The following is a 14,989-nucleotide window of genomic DNA, read 5'->3' on the forward strand; positions in this document are numbered from 1 at the left end:
GGCCATCTGAGAGAGGTGGAGATCAGAGGACTCTGGTCTCCGGCAGAGGCCCGGCTCCATATAAACCTGTTGGAGTTTCGGGCGATCCAGCTGGCACTAAAAGCCTTCTTGCCCTCCATGAAGGGGAGGCTAGTTCAGTTCACAGACAACATGACCGCCATGTGGTTCTCCAACAAGCAAGGCGGGATGGGGGTCGTGTACCCTGTATCAAGACTTGTTGTGTTTCTGGTCTTGGCTGGAACAGCAGGTAATTCCCCTGGTGGTTCAGCATCTGGCAGGTTCTCTGAACACCAGAGCGGACAAACTCAGCCGAAGGTGCCTAGCCGATCATGAGTGGTGTCTCCATCTGGAGGTGTCGCAAGTACTCTTTGAATGGTTGGGAGAGCCTTGGTTAGATCTGTTCGCCTCCGTAGAAAACACGCAATGTCAGCAGTTTTGCGTGCTGGAGTTTCCATGGCGGCTCTCGCTCGGTTTTGCTTTTTGTCAGGAGTTGAGCTCCGGCCGTCTGTACGCCTTTCCACCCATACCATTCCTACGCCGGAGTGCTCAAGAAGATCAGGAGCGACCGGGCACAAGTCATTCTTGTGGCTCCAGTCTAGGCATTGAGAGTCTAGTACCTGAGCTTCTGGCAAGGAGTATCAATCCTCCGATCAGGCTGTCGTAGCAGCAGGGGAGGGTTCTCCACCCGAGCCTGTCTACTTTCTGCCTCCTTGTGTGGCGATTGAGCGGCAACAACTGACCGCTTTCGACCTTCTTCCTGAAGTCTGTAAGGTTATTGTGGCAGCCAGGTGTCCCTCAGTGAAGTCTGTATACCCCTGCCGATGGTTCAAATTTCGTAATTATTGTACAGAACGGTATGTTGACACTCTTTCTGCATCTTTATCCGATATCCTTCTGTTAATACTTTTCTTGGCCCAGCAGGGCTCTGCTCTGGACACCTTGAAGGACTATCTTTCGGCCCGTTCCTCTTTTCTTCGGCTGCCTGATCAGCCTTCTCTTTTCAAATCCCCTTTGGTCCAGTGATTCTTGAAGGGCTTAACCCACTTGTTTCCCCTTCACCCTTTATTATGCCACTGTGGGACTTTAATTTTGTTCTCACCTTTCTGATGTGTGCACCATTTGAGCTGCTGCACAACTGCCTTCTACGGCTGCTCACCATCAAATCAGCCTTCTTAGTGACAATAACCTCTGCCAGGAGGTTGAGCGAACTGACGTCTTTCTGGATAAAGTGGTGCTCCGCACAAGGGCATCTAATGTGGTAACACCCTTTAATAGGGGGCAGTCAGTTTTGCTGCTGAATTTCTATGCACCTCCACACCCTTCCATGGAAGAGGAGAGTCTGCTTTGTCTGGACTCAAAAAGAGCGTTATTGCTCTACCTCGATCGACCCAAAGAGTTCCGGGTGGATTACCAACTCTTTATAGGGTGCGTGGGTGCAAAGAAAGGGCGTGTTGTCCAAAAGAAGACTATATCCCGCTGGGTTATCCTCTGTGTCGAAATCTGTTACGCCTTAGCGAAGAAGGATCCTCCAGAAAGGCTTGGATCCCATTCCACCTGGGCAAAAGCGGCCATCGCGGCTCTCCAGCATTGCTTTTCTGTTTTGGATATCTGTCAATCGGACACTGGCATTTCTTCACATGTTTGCCAGACACTACTGCCTGCATTCCCAGGTTCGCAGAGAAGGCCTGTTTGGTCAGTCTGTCTTGCAGGACTTCCTGGTCTAAACCTTTCCGCATTATCTCCTTCAGGGATGGCATCGCTTGGGTATCTGTTCAAAGGTAAGGGATCTGCGGCTAGATGTCTCTATCAGATGGACAAGGTACTTAGCTTCAGTAACGCCTTATTTGGTACAGATGTGATCTTGCCACAGATTCCTTACCGACCCACCCATCCTCCCCCCCCACTGCGGATTGGTTCTAGTGTTGAGGGCTTTTACCTTCAGGGCCCTAGTTGCCTTTTTTTAATACACCACGGTCAGTCACTTCATCCGCGCTTCTGGTGTGGAAAGTCGTGAAAAGTACTGACATCAGCACGCCGGACTGGCTGTTATATTGACGGCGCAGATGTCACGACGATTAACACATCAAGCAGAGTCGACCGACGTGTCTAAATGCATGCAGGGGCACTGCTATCAAAAATCTCCTGGATCCAGCCTGACTCCTGGAAGTTCAAAGGTAAGGAATCTGTGGCTGGATCATGTCTCTACCAGATAAGGCAGTGGTCTTCAAACTGGGGGGGCAGGCACCCCTAGGGGGGTGGGGGGGGGGCAATTGATCCCAGGGGGGGTGGGGGGGGGGAGGGTGCCAGGCTCTGCCCAAAGAAGCATTGTGCTGATAACAGTGCTTTGTTTTAAGCTAACATAAATGAGCAGCACAAAGCCGCTCTGTAATGGCACATTTATATTCTAGCTGGGAAAAGGTGACAAAAGGCAAGGGACTCCAAATATTCTTCAAACCCCTCACCCCCACTTCTAATAGTCACACTACGAATACTTGTATTTGTTAGTAAGGCCTGCCTGGCCAGAATTATATGTTTGGCAATCATCTATTTGATTGCATTTTTAAAATGGTAAGAGAACTTAACTGCAATGTTTAAATATGTATAGACATATTTAAACATTGGCAATTTAATAAAATAATTATGAAAAATTCTGAGGGGGTCCCCGATAGATTTTTTTTTTTTTTTCCCCCACTGGAGGGGCGCGGCATTGAAATGTTTGAGGACCACTGAGATAAGGAGTTACCGAAGGTAAGTAACTTGTCCTTCACAAACACAACGTCCGACCCCCATTGCTGATTTTTATATATGGCTCTGAGAAGCTATTAAACCACTGTACACACTTCCCAGATGAACACCCATCGTTGGAGGCACAACAGGTGAAACTTACCTACAGCTCTCGAAAAATCTTATCGCCAGATTGCATAATGCCTCCCAAAGAGACAGGAATGTAGGCCTGACCAACACACTCGATAAATGGAATAGCTTGTTGGATGCGCCACTAACTTTGGAGCACTGGGGTTTTTACTGTGACTCACCAGTAGATTTACAGTGAATTATAGTTTGAGAATTATGCATTTTAAATATCTGCAGCAGTTGAAATATACTCCTCTTCAGTTGCAGAAGTATGGCCTCTGCATAGACACCCACTGTAATCGGTGAGGAGCTGATAAAGCAGACTTCATGCATTTTGCTTGGGCATGTGACCTAATACATCGCTTCTGGACACTGGTGACTCTGGCCGTGTCTGATATGGTGATGGAGCCAGTGGGGTGCACTGTGCAAATTTGTTGCCTTGTCCTTGTTAAGCCCCTACAGCCGCTTAATTGTGGGCTGGTGGCGGTAGCTCTGTTGCTGGCCAAAAGGAGTTTGGGTATGCCCTGGGGCAAAAGGGCAGCACCCACATGGATCAATGGGTACTTGACTTGGCATACTGCAGAGATAAACCATTTGTCTAGGCTGAAGAGCTCCAGAACACTTCATGACCAAAGGACATATGGGGTCCGTTTACAGTATTTCTTATGTCGACGCAGACTATATCCTGTAATCTTATAGATAATGCACCTTTCGTTACGATAATGTAGCGGCACCATGAATAATCACGCTGGATGTAATTTAATGTGACAGTCATAACATGCAAATTGTATTGAGAATGTGTGCCCCTGTAGTTGAATGGTTGTGTATAATTGAAATGAAAAAACCTAATTTAACAAAAAAAAAAAAAAAGAATCGTCTTATGAGTAAGCAGTCTGTCCTGGCTCATCACACTCCTACACTACTGCTTCCTGTTGCCTCCTTTTTTTTTTTTTATTTTATTTTTTTTTATTAGCAATTCCAATAAATACAGATATACAAGTAAACCGAGCAATAAATATAGCAGCTTTTGTATACATACATTTAATACATACTCAATGATGACAATAAGAATACATAAAATAAATATATAAAACAGTATAGGAAACAGAAAAAGGTTCAGGTCGGAAAATATACAGACTTCTTAATGTTGCCTGACTCCCTTCGCCCAAGCTGCAATTGGTGCCCAGATTTTTTCTCCAAGGATTCTAGACCGCATTCCTCTAGTAGCAAAAATGGCTTTCTCTTGGTTGTACACTCCCAAAAATCTGGCTAACCACATCTGAAAGCTAGGTGGATGTGGATCTTTCCATTGTGCTGCTAATATTCTAAAAACAGCTGTCCCTATAAAAAGACATGCCTCTTTTTCGCGACTAATGCCTAGAGTATTATCATATCCAAGAATAAAGAGTGTACTAGAGTAAGCCATTTTATGTCCAAATACCTCCTCCCAGAATCCTAACACCATATTTTTAATTGATGTTAATGTTGGGCAATCTGAAAACATGTGTGGAAGAGTAGCCGGCCCTATCCCGCATCTCTGGCAGGAATCGTCTGTTCTTTTACCCCATAAAAACAGCTTGGCAGGAGTAAAATACAGATTAAAAATTGTCTTATATAGTTGTGCTTTCAGATTTGAGGATAAAAGCAGTTGGGATATTAAAGCCAAACTCATGTCAATATCAATATTAGGATTAAGCAGTTTTTCGACCCAGGAGGATTCAACACTATCTAAATCGCTTGGAAGCTTCTCCTGGAGTATGCCATATATAGTCCCAATCCGAGTAGAATTTCTAAAAATGACATCAAGGAGTGGGATGGTTTCCAGAGAGATGGTATTGGACCCTAAGATAGAATTAATTTGAATAAATTTAAAGTAGTCATTATTCGAAATTCCAAAAGTGTTTTGTATGTTCAGAAATCTGTGGCCTTTCCCATCCCCCAGAAAGTCACCAACAGTTTGTACCCCTGCTCGTTCCCATTTTTTTGCAATTACATCATTAGCATGTGCTGGTAGTATCGAGGATTGCCTAAGAGGGGTATATCTATTAATTTTCGGGATTTCCATCAGCTTAGCGGCCTGCCTCTAGACCTTCCATGCACTAATAATAACCCTCAATCTAGTTTTTCTATAATATCTTACTTCAGTTTGTCTTAGCAAAAGTCATTGAGCTTCTTTCCCCAATGCTATTTTGTAAATAGAAGGAATCTCTGCATCTTGTTTATCTTCATTCATCACAAGGAGAGGTACCATTTGTTGAAGAAGGGCAGCCCAATGATACAACCTCAAATTTGGAGCAGCCAGCCCCCCCCTGTTTTGAGGGAGAGATAAATATTTCAGTGATCTCCTGGTTTTCCCATATTGCCATATAAAACTGGACATTTGTGACTTGAGCAATTTCATAATTTTGTCCTCTAAAAACAAGGGGATAGCCCAAAATAAATACAATATCTTAGGGAGTGTGTTCATTTTTAAATAATTGCATCTGCCAATAATGGATAGACGTAAATTGTTTACTCTTAGAAGATATTTGGTAATATTTTTAATTAATGGATCATAATTCAAATTATTAATATTTTCTATTTTCGCAGTAAGGCACACTCCTAGATAAATCGTATTTGTTACAATCCTAGGGTCAGTAAAGATAGTATTTTCCGTACATAGAATAACCGTCTTGTCTCTATTTAAAGAGTATCCCGAATATTGCCCAAATTGTTGTGTAATTATTTCCATTTCAGCAACAGCCTCAGCGGGATCTGGTGTTAAAACTGCCACATCATCGGCATATGCTAGTATTTTAGTCTTATATTCCCCAACGATGACTGGTTTTATTTTTCTGACTGTGCACCAGTCTAATAATCAGAGGGTTTATATATAGCGCAAACAAAATCGGGGAGCAGGGACACCCCTGTCTGGTTCCTCTCGAGATATCAATGGGTCTGGATTCAATTCCCATCATTTGCAATTTGGCCCTTGGCTGTTGATACATGGCCCTTATAGAATTAATAAACCCTGGCCCAAAATTACTCTGTTCTAGAACTCCCCACAGGAATCTCCAAGACACCCGATCGAATGCTTTTTCGGCGTCTAGGAGGATCATTGACATCGGGTCTCCCGTCTTAGACATAATATCAAATAAGGTAATAGCCCTGCGGATGTGATCAGTTGTGCCTTTGCCAGGGACAAAACCATGTTGCCACGGGGAGACCAGATGTTCAATAACCCTCCCGAGTCGTTAGCCATAATTTTTGCATAAAGTTTTGAATCAGAGTTAATCAGGGGAATCGGTCTATATGATGTGGGTAAATCTGCTGGCTTGCCTTTCTTAGGAAAAACGATTATATTAGTATACCGATAAATAGATCTAATAAATATGGTAAGATTTGTATACCCAAGACTTTATAAAGTTCGAGCGGAATTTTGTCGGGGCCAGCCGCTTTCCCTGAAGCTAAGCCTGATAGAGCTAGTTGAAGCTCTATAATGTCGATTTCTTTATCAAGATCTTCCCTGGTATCGTTATCTAATATTTAATTTCCTTCTGTATCCCTCATAAATTCCCTCATAAAAATTTCTATTTCCTCTGAATCGTCTGAATCATCTGAACCAGCTGGGATATCATTTTGTTATAGCTTTTGATAGTACTGTTGAAAAATTTCAACGATATCCCCGGAGTTCGTATATACCCGACGATTAGCTTTTATTGTGGTTATAGTGTTATTTGTAGACTTCTGCCGGGTACGCATAGCCAATTGCTTCCCCACCCTCTCTCCATTTTCATACATCTTGGCTCGGTGTGCTTGGAACGTCTCTGCTGCTTTCTGATTGAACCAACTATTAAGTTCTGTTTTCAGGACAAGTATGTGACGCATACTAGACCCCGCCTCTCCACCATTTGATATTAAAGCCATGTGTTTCTCTTCAGCTCTTGTCAGTTCCTGCATCAGTACTTGTTTCTCCCTGTCTTGTTTTTTTCGGATCCTTGACACATAACTGATCGTTTCGCCTCTAAGGGCAGCATTAAAACAGTCCCAGACCATCCCCCTAGATGCACTATAGCGGTTCATGTCAAAAAATTGTTGTGTCCAATTTTTTGTGTATGTAATGTAATCTTGGTTAGCTAACAACTTTCTGTCAAATGTCCAAGTAGTGCGAGGTCTAGTGAAATTATCTAATTGGAGTGACAAAGTCAAGGAGTTATGGTCAGATAGTAGTTTGGGGAGTTTAGTGATCTCAGCATGATCAACCAAGTCCCTTGTTGTAAGTATATAGTCTATTCTGACATATTTGCTGTGGGGATGCGAGAAATAAGTGTATCCTGTTGCCTCCTAATGAAAAAGAAAAACCACTGTCCATTTTCATCAAATCAACTACTACGGAGTGTCCAGTTTCTATTTTTTCCCCCCTAGAACCTGTCTTAAATATGTTTACTTATGTTTTCCTAAACAATCTCATTGCAGTGTGTTTTTCTTTGCACCATGGAACTTATTCTACGTTTCTCACATATGCTCGCCTCAACACTTTATACTTCCTCATCTATCTGTAGCTTTTGACTAAGTTGAAAACTCAATTATGCTTTCATGACTTACCAGTTTGGGAGTAACTGGAAAAGGGATTTTTGGGTATTTTCTATTGGATCGTTCAGCCTCCTGGTAATCATCACTCTTCTCACCTACTCACTTTGAGTGTGTGGCTCCAAGAACCAGCCATAGTCTTAACTGTTTAACGCTCTGCACTACCTACTGAGATCACTGCATAGATTCCTTCTCCTACCACCTACATATGTCAAACACACAAACCATCCCCTTCATGTCACCCTCCACTCCACACTTTCATCTGCCTTTCAGACACTAGATGGGCTCCACTCTTCAATTCTTTGCGTTCTTCGAAAATTGTGATTCTTTACAACCCAGGTACCACCAGCCAACTCCCATAACCGAAAACCTTTACCTCTCACTGTCTCACCACAAGTCAACCAAGCATAATGGCACCTTTCAGCACCCCCACAGCTGTTTGCTTCCACCATATCAGTATAAGTAAAATCTACCTCCATGTCCCATTTGACACAGCCATATCCCTAATCAATGTTTTACTGTTCAGCAAGCAGGATTAGCATGATAGCCTGGTGATGTCACTACCCAATTATGTGTTTACTCTTTCTGAAGACCTTTTACACTCGAAACCTTCTAAACAATCTCCCATTTGTGAAAACAGACACCACACTACAAAGTAATTGACAGTTTAGCCCGAACCTTCCTGTCCCAATTAGTGTTTCATCTCCCCCTTCATCACACTACCAGTAAATGTTCTCACCACTGGCCGTACTGTTCAGATGTAAACATGTATGTAAAGCAGATGCCTATAGGTTACTGTTAGCAGCCAGTATGTGTCTATAGTAGATTTTACTGTACGTATTACAATGTGCTTATAGCAGTAACAATATCCAGATTACAACACCACAACTATTTGTATTGCTTTCACTCGTCTGTAAGCCAATGTATGCCGTTCGTGTAGCCCTTTTTGGATATTCACAGTATACAGATGGGCACACTTCTCAATGCCGCAGGGTACACCATGTTTGCTCTGTATTCAGCCAAATATATCGCAGTTGACGTTTCCAAATAACATGGTATTTCACAGTTTTAACATTTGTATGTGAATCTGGAGAAACGCATTCTTCTTGACACCTGTTCTGTAGAACAATTCTGATGAACCAGTTTCCACGAATTTCCAAATATGAATGACATTCTCAGGATGTATGTATGTATCGCATATTTATATAGCGCAAAAAAACCTTCACCTGGCGCTTTGACTTTTTACCAACAACACGCGATGTTACAATATCCAGACAAATTAACCTGACCTAGGAAAAAGATGAGTTTTTAATCCTTTCCTAAAGGAGAAAAGATCCCCCATACTTCTCAGCGACAGAGGTAGGGAGTTCCAACATTTAGCTGCCACAAATCTAAAGGACCGTCCGCCCATCCGGGCCCTCAAAACCTTCAGAACCACCAGTAGATAGGCTGACGATGATCGGAGAGAACGTGCGGGTACATACCACGCGAACATTTCCTGCAGCGGGACAGGGCCTTGCCCATGAATCGCCTTAAACACCAAACACAGTGCTTTAAAAACAATCCGCTGCGAGGTAGGCAACCAATGAAGGTCCGCCAGCGCCGTAGTGGAAGAATCAGAACGCCGCCGAGAAAGGGCCAACTTAGCAGCCATATGCAGTTTACCCACCAAATTGGCGGGTGCTCCTAACAGCAGTGCGTTGCAATAGTCCAACCTGCTCAATATAATGCCACGCACCACCTCTGGCCGAGCATGGACCGGTAGCAGCGGAAGGATTTTCCATAGCATACGGAGCAGCGCCATACAAGTGGCCACAGTCTTGTTTACAAATACGTCTAGCTGAAGATTGGGTCCGAACATCACACCCAGGTTCCGGACGGAACCTGCTGCCGAAGGAGCATCCTGGGAGGAGGTGGGCCAGAAATCAAATGGCAGCGGACGGGGACACGATCCATCGAGCAATGCAGTACCTCTGTTTTGGAGCTATTGAATTGCAGGGAGTTTTGCCTCAACCAATCTGCAGTTGCTGCCATGCAACGATGGAAGGTCTCCAGAGGCACCGCGTCCTTACCCTCGATAGAAAAAAAAAGCTGCGTGTCATCAGCATAGTTAGTGACCGCAATGCCAAATGATGTAATCAAGCTCACCAAGGGCCGAAGATAAAGATTAAACAGAATGGGGCTGATGGCAGACCCTTGAGGAACACCCTGCCCAACCACCTTGATGTCAGACTGAAACGGTGGCTAGGCTACCACCTGACGTCTGCCCCCCAGATAAGAGACCAGCCACTCACGGGCCAAACCCGTCACTCCGATTTCCTCTAGTCTACTGACCAGGATGGCGTGGTTGACCGTATCGAACGCGGCTGACATGTCGAGCAGCACTAAAAAGACTGCCCGTCCAATGTCGAATCGCGAACGAAGATCGTCCAGGACGGTCACCAAGGCGGACTCAGTACCGTGAGCTGGTCTGAAGCCAAACTGGGTCACGTCCAGACAGATGTTAGTCTCCATAAAACCGGACAGATGTTTAGTGACCAGTTTCTCCAGAATCTTAATGGGAAAAGGGAGCAGTGAAATGGGTCTATAGTTCGCTGGACAGGTGGGATCCAGTGTTTCTTTCTTCAGCAATGGGGAGACCACCGCGAGTTTCCAACTATCCGGAACTCGAGCCGTGGTAAGGGACTGTTTCCACGAATTTCCAAATATGAATGACATTCTCAGGATGTTAGATGCAATGCTGGAGGATCTGTTTCATGTTGAAAATATACACGTGGAACAGTTTTTCCCAGCATGAAAAAGACTCCTTAATTCCTTTTTATGAGACGAAGAAGCCACACTACCGTTCCGTCCTTCCTTCCTTCCTTCCTTCCTTCCTTCCTTCCTTCCTTCCTTCCTTCTCCTCATCTGGCCAGTCTTTAGTTTGTTTGTCATGTGTTTCTCTTTATCTTACTAATGATCCTCCAGAGATACGCTCAATTTCTCCCTTAACAAAGGACTTTTTCTTGCACTGTCCTTATCTATACCCTAGTCCCTCTGCCAAACCCTGTGACCTTTTCCCCTCCTCTTCATTACTCATGCTCTTTTTTCTTAAATACTTTTTTGCTGATGTTGTGCTTATTTTCAAGTATGCGTTTTCAGGTATGCATTTTGACCGATTTCCCCAATTAAGCCAAATATGTATTTTTAATGTGAAAATTTACAAGACCGTAGCCCGTTGACTGACTGACTGATCTTCATTTTGGTTTTTCTCTGAATTGAGGTACAGCCGTTTTAAGCACAGATTTAAGATCATGCTCATTGTTACAAACAAGGAACACAAACATTAGAGTGCTTGTAGCCCGAGGAAATTATCTAATTCATTTATGAAAGACCACCTACCAGAAAAACATCCATGCAAGCGTCAAACCATTTTGGTTAAACTGACACTGCCTTTGCTCATCTGTATGTGTGTGTAATACAAAGACCTCATCTTTTACGGCTTAATTTTGCAAATTGCCAGTCATTTTACTGTTTATCATATTACATAGTGGTCGCCGTCGCCTAGAAACCAGAAGCAACATTTGTGTGAGACTACACGTTTCCCTGATTTGGCTTGAGATACAGTATCAGATCCAGTAATAGGAGTTTTTCTCAACCTGCGGAGATTAGAGCTCGCTCCATCTGGAGTGTTGCTGCGAGTCAATCCTGCCTGTGAGATCTATTGAAATATCTAGCGCCAGTGTGACTTTTTGCAGTTTGTTGTACAGTTCATTCTAGTTGGTTTGTTTATTATTTGTCACCACTTTCTGGTGCTACCTTCCTTTTTATGCAAAAAATTAGTTTCTCTTTGCAAAGTAACTTCTAACAACATTGAACCAGCATTACTTTCTTATATATTGTATTGAGACACTTTACTTCTAATCATTATTATTTTAAGACTTACTTTTGTTACCTTGCTATCCATAGCTGCACAGTCTTACCAGTGGTATTCTTGGGGTCCTCCTAATATGCAGTGTCGCCTGTGTGCATCTTGCTGGGCATACTGGAAGAAGTATGGTGGCCTGAAAATGCCAACACGACTAGATGGCGAAAGACCAGGCCCAAACCGCAATAATATGGTAAGTATCTTGGTACTGAGCACATAGTAAGTTGAAGGTTCCCAGGCCTTATGCCCAGGTCTTGCATATGGTACACTTTGAAAGACCTCCAAGAACATGAAAAATGTCGTCAGTCACTTGTAGTGGATATTCTTCAGCACAGTTTCTAACTCTTCTCTTCTCTCTACTAAATTAAAAAGACAGCAAACGGGGTTAAAATGCCCATTTCCCCACAGTAGCACTTCACTCTTATTTGAAACAACCCAAATAATAACCAATGATTTGGAAGTTGTAAGCTCTTTTCTAGCTCCCCTCCATGTCACATTGGCCACGACACCTTGGTTTTCTACGATCTATCATGTGTGAGGGAGTCCCTGAAAAAGAACTTTACTCTCTTGACTTTCTGGCTACATATATAACGAGTTTAACATTTTCTTCAACTCCCTGGGCTCCCACCAAGTCCTGTATTGAATTCTCCAAACTCCAGTTCTTAAATAAGCATATCATTTATTGGCAGCACGGCAAGGGCATCCGCCCAGGTTAAGATCCAGATGCAACTGGAGCAACAGTGTGGAACATACCTTAGCAAGCACTCCATACAGAATATAGAACACATTACACAAATATACAAGGCTCATGCCAGGAATGGCAGGCTGTGTAGATGATTTAATACATACACAGTACAAGAATGAAGTAATTAAATGCACAAAGCATGAATGTAGGATATAACATACTGTTTCAGCTTCTCTGTACCGAGAACAGTCTTGGAGTCATTTGACTATTTTCTAGCCCAGAGAAGAAGTTAGACTGTCAGAAATGTAGACTAGGAAAAGATAGCACTCAAAGATTTGTTGTTCTTGTGTGCAACAAAAGATTTCTGCTGATTATCCTCATGTCAAATGTCTACGTTGCTAGTGCCCACTTATGGAATGAGGCTTATCGCTGTGACGTTTGTCAGGCTTTTCCATCCAAGACCCTCAAGGAGTGTGATCGAGACTAGTATTTCATCTCAAGGAAAGGAAAGATTTCCCCTTTTTCCGTGTGCAGTGCTCCAACAAGCTCTTTCACGAAAACAGAGTCCTCTGACAAGGTGTAGAAAAAGGTTTTAGAACACTCTCACTCCAAGCTGGTGTAAAACCCAGCTTCTCCAAAGCTCTATCAGAATCCCTGTGTGACCTGACAAAGAAAACAACCCCGTGGATGATTGTGATTCCGTGTACTACTTCCATAACAACTGCCCTGTTGACAGTGATGACTCCGTCGTTGAGTGTCCCATCGACGGTGATAAATTAGTTGACGAGGGGTTCTGATGATGACCCAGTCAACTACCTCATCGACTACAGCCTTTCTGATGAAATAGATCATGACTGTGGCACAGGACTTCATTATACAAACTTTGCTGGATATTCTGTCTTTTAAACAACTTCCCTTAGAACTTAAATTGTCAACCTCCAGTACATATTCTGGAATCTGAAATGGAAGCATACATTAGTCACAAGGAACGTTTGTGCGTAGTCTACAGTCCTATTGGATGTACAATATATTCTGTACTATGAACACACTGTAGAAGGATATGGTTAGTCCCCAGACACTCAAGAAGGCTTATGAAGACTGGCAGGCATATGACAAACGTCACGGAAAACTAGGTGTGATTCTCCAGTATTGGGGTGTCTTTCAAAGATTCACATGCTTGAATCATTCCCCCTCGTCGAAGTGGGAGTCCCACAGGACATAAAATAGCAATATGTTCGAGGCATGTGGGCTGCTGAATTCATATCTGTGCATAGATCGCCGCCTAGTGTTGGGTCCGGATGATTGCACATTGTTGTCCTGGAAGAGTCTTCGAAGTATCCTGAGATGGGTGACTCCTCCCCTGGACCACAGTGCGCATGGGCATCCTCTCCATCCCCAGATTGTTTTTTTCCGCCATTGGGTTCGGATGCAACTATCTTAGCTCAACTTCGGAATACTTAGTTTTAGGCCAAAAGGCCTATAGTTTTCGTCGGTACAGTTACCGTTCGGTGTCGACTACTTGTTCTAGTGCTCCACACCCTCTTCCAAATTTTGAATCGAATTGGTCCAAACTTCGACGCTCCATCGACGATGGAATTGAGAACTCCGTTCAAGAGGTGTCCGTTGTGCCACGCCAAGTACCCTCACATCGACGTCCACCCGGTCTGTAACAAATGTCTCTCGCCGGATCACGACGAATCGAAATGCATGGCCTGCGCGCGGTTCCGATCCAAGAAAACTCTACGGAACCGACGGGCAGCGAGGCTCGAGGCGCAGCAGGCAGCGCCCGCACCCACCAACATATTCAGCACCGAGGACGAGGACCCCGAGAGCGTGGAAGAAATACTATCTAGCCCCGCTTCGGAGCATGGTTCCCGATCGGACGACGATGACGAAGAGCTCTTTCGACGTGAAGAAGCCGTCGACGAGGTAGGGGACTTCGACGAAGCCTATGGGGCTGAAGAAGACAGCTCTCCCGAGGAGTTAGGCCAACCCGTCGAAACGGAGGCCGAAATTAGTCGTCAGGCTCCGGTCGAGGGATCGCCTTCGGCCTTACCCAAGACCTAATCCATGGTTCCTCGGCCCCGCCTTCCGGCCCGGCATCGAACACTATGCAAGAGCCAATATTACCCAAGACGACCGGGTTGTTACACCCAAAAACATCCATCGCTCCAGTCCCTTCAAAATCGAAAGCGAAACTGGTGGTGGTCGGATCAAAGGCGTCGAAACAGTCCACTGCCCCGGCGCCGATGCCGAAAAAAGTCGTCGCCTCCGAACGCGTACAAAAAGACTTCGGCGCCGAGCTCACCGCAGCAGACACGGTCGACGCACAAAAGAAGCGCGCCCTCGTGCACCACAAGGCACCGACACCTTCGGCGCCGACACCGAAGCCCGTCGCCTCCGCAGTCAAATTGGCCGCCTCGGCTACGTCGACGCCTAAAGCACCGATACCGAAGAAGTCCTCGACTACGTCGACTATCGATGCATCCCTTCAAACCAGTGACCCCCTTCCGACAAAAAAGTCGGGGTCGGCCTCCACGCCTACTACCAAGATGCCCACCAAACCACCATCTCAGTTTGCTGTGCAGCAGGTCTCTGCATCTCTACAACGTATCCGGGACCAGGTAGCCCTCCACTCTACCTCGGGTTCCCACACTACTTCACCCTGTAGAGTGCACTCGGAGCCCACCAACATTACCTTTGGGCTGCCACCGACATCGGCACCGAAACTCTTTCAAATTCGGACACGTGTCCTCCACACACAGTCCACCACCTCTGGCCTAACAGAACAAGACCCTTCAGGGCCACAATTTATCGACGCCGACACTGGCAGGCTCATGCTCCACAAGCGCAAGATCACGCCAGTCAGGGAAGAGGTGCCATACAAAATTCCTCTTAACCGCAAGCTACCGGCGGAGCAGGAACCAGTGCTACAAGAACACTTCCATCCCCTCTAACTAGCTCCGCAGTCCTTT

The 14,989-nt window shown here is 44.8% G+C and overlaps 1 protein-coding gene across 4 annotated transcripts in view; it reads left to right on the top strand.

Moving 5' to 3' along the window:
* Nucleotides 1-14,989, top strand: part of MTA1 (metastasis associated 1) — an 842,399-nt gene that overhangs the window by 436,653 nt on the left and 390,757 nt on the right. For all 4 annotated transcript variants that reach the window (XM_085627173.1, XM_085627175.1, XM_085627174.1 and 1 more), the window contains exon 13: nucleotides 11,371-11,522. In XM_085627173.1, coding sequence (XP_085483299.1) covers nucleotides 11,371-11,522 — 152 coding nt within the window. The remainder of the gene's footprint in view (nucleotides 1-11,370; nucleotides 11,523-14,989) is intronic.

The sequence above is a fragment of the Triturus cristatus genome, chromosome 9, assembly GCF_964204655.1.
Source record: "Triturus cristatus chromosome 9, aTriCri1.1, whole genome shotgun sequence".
In the NCBI taxonomy this organism is placed as follows: domain Eukaryota; kingdom Metazoa; phylum Chordata; class Amphibia; order Caudata; family Salamandridae; genus Triturus; species Triturus cristatus.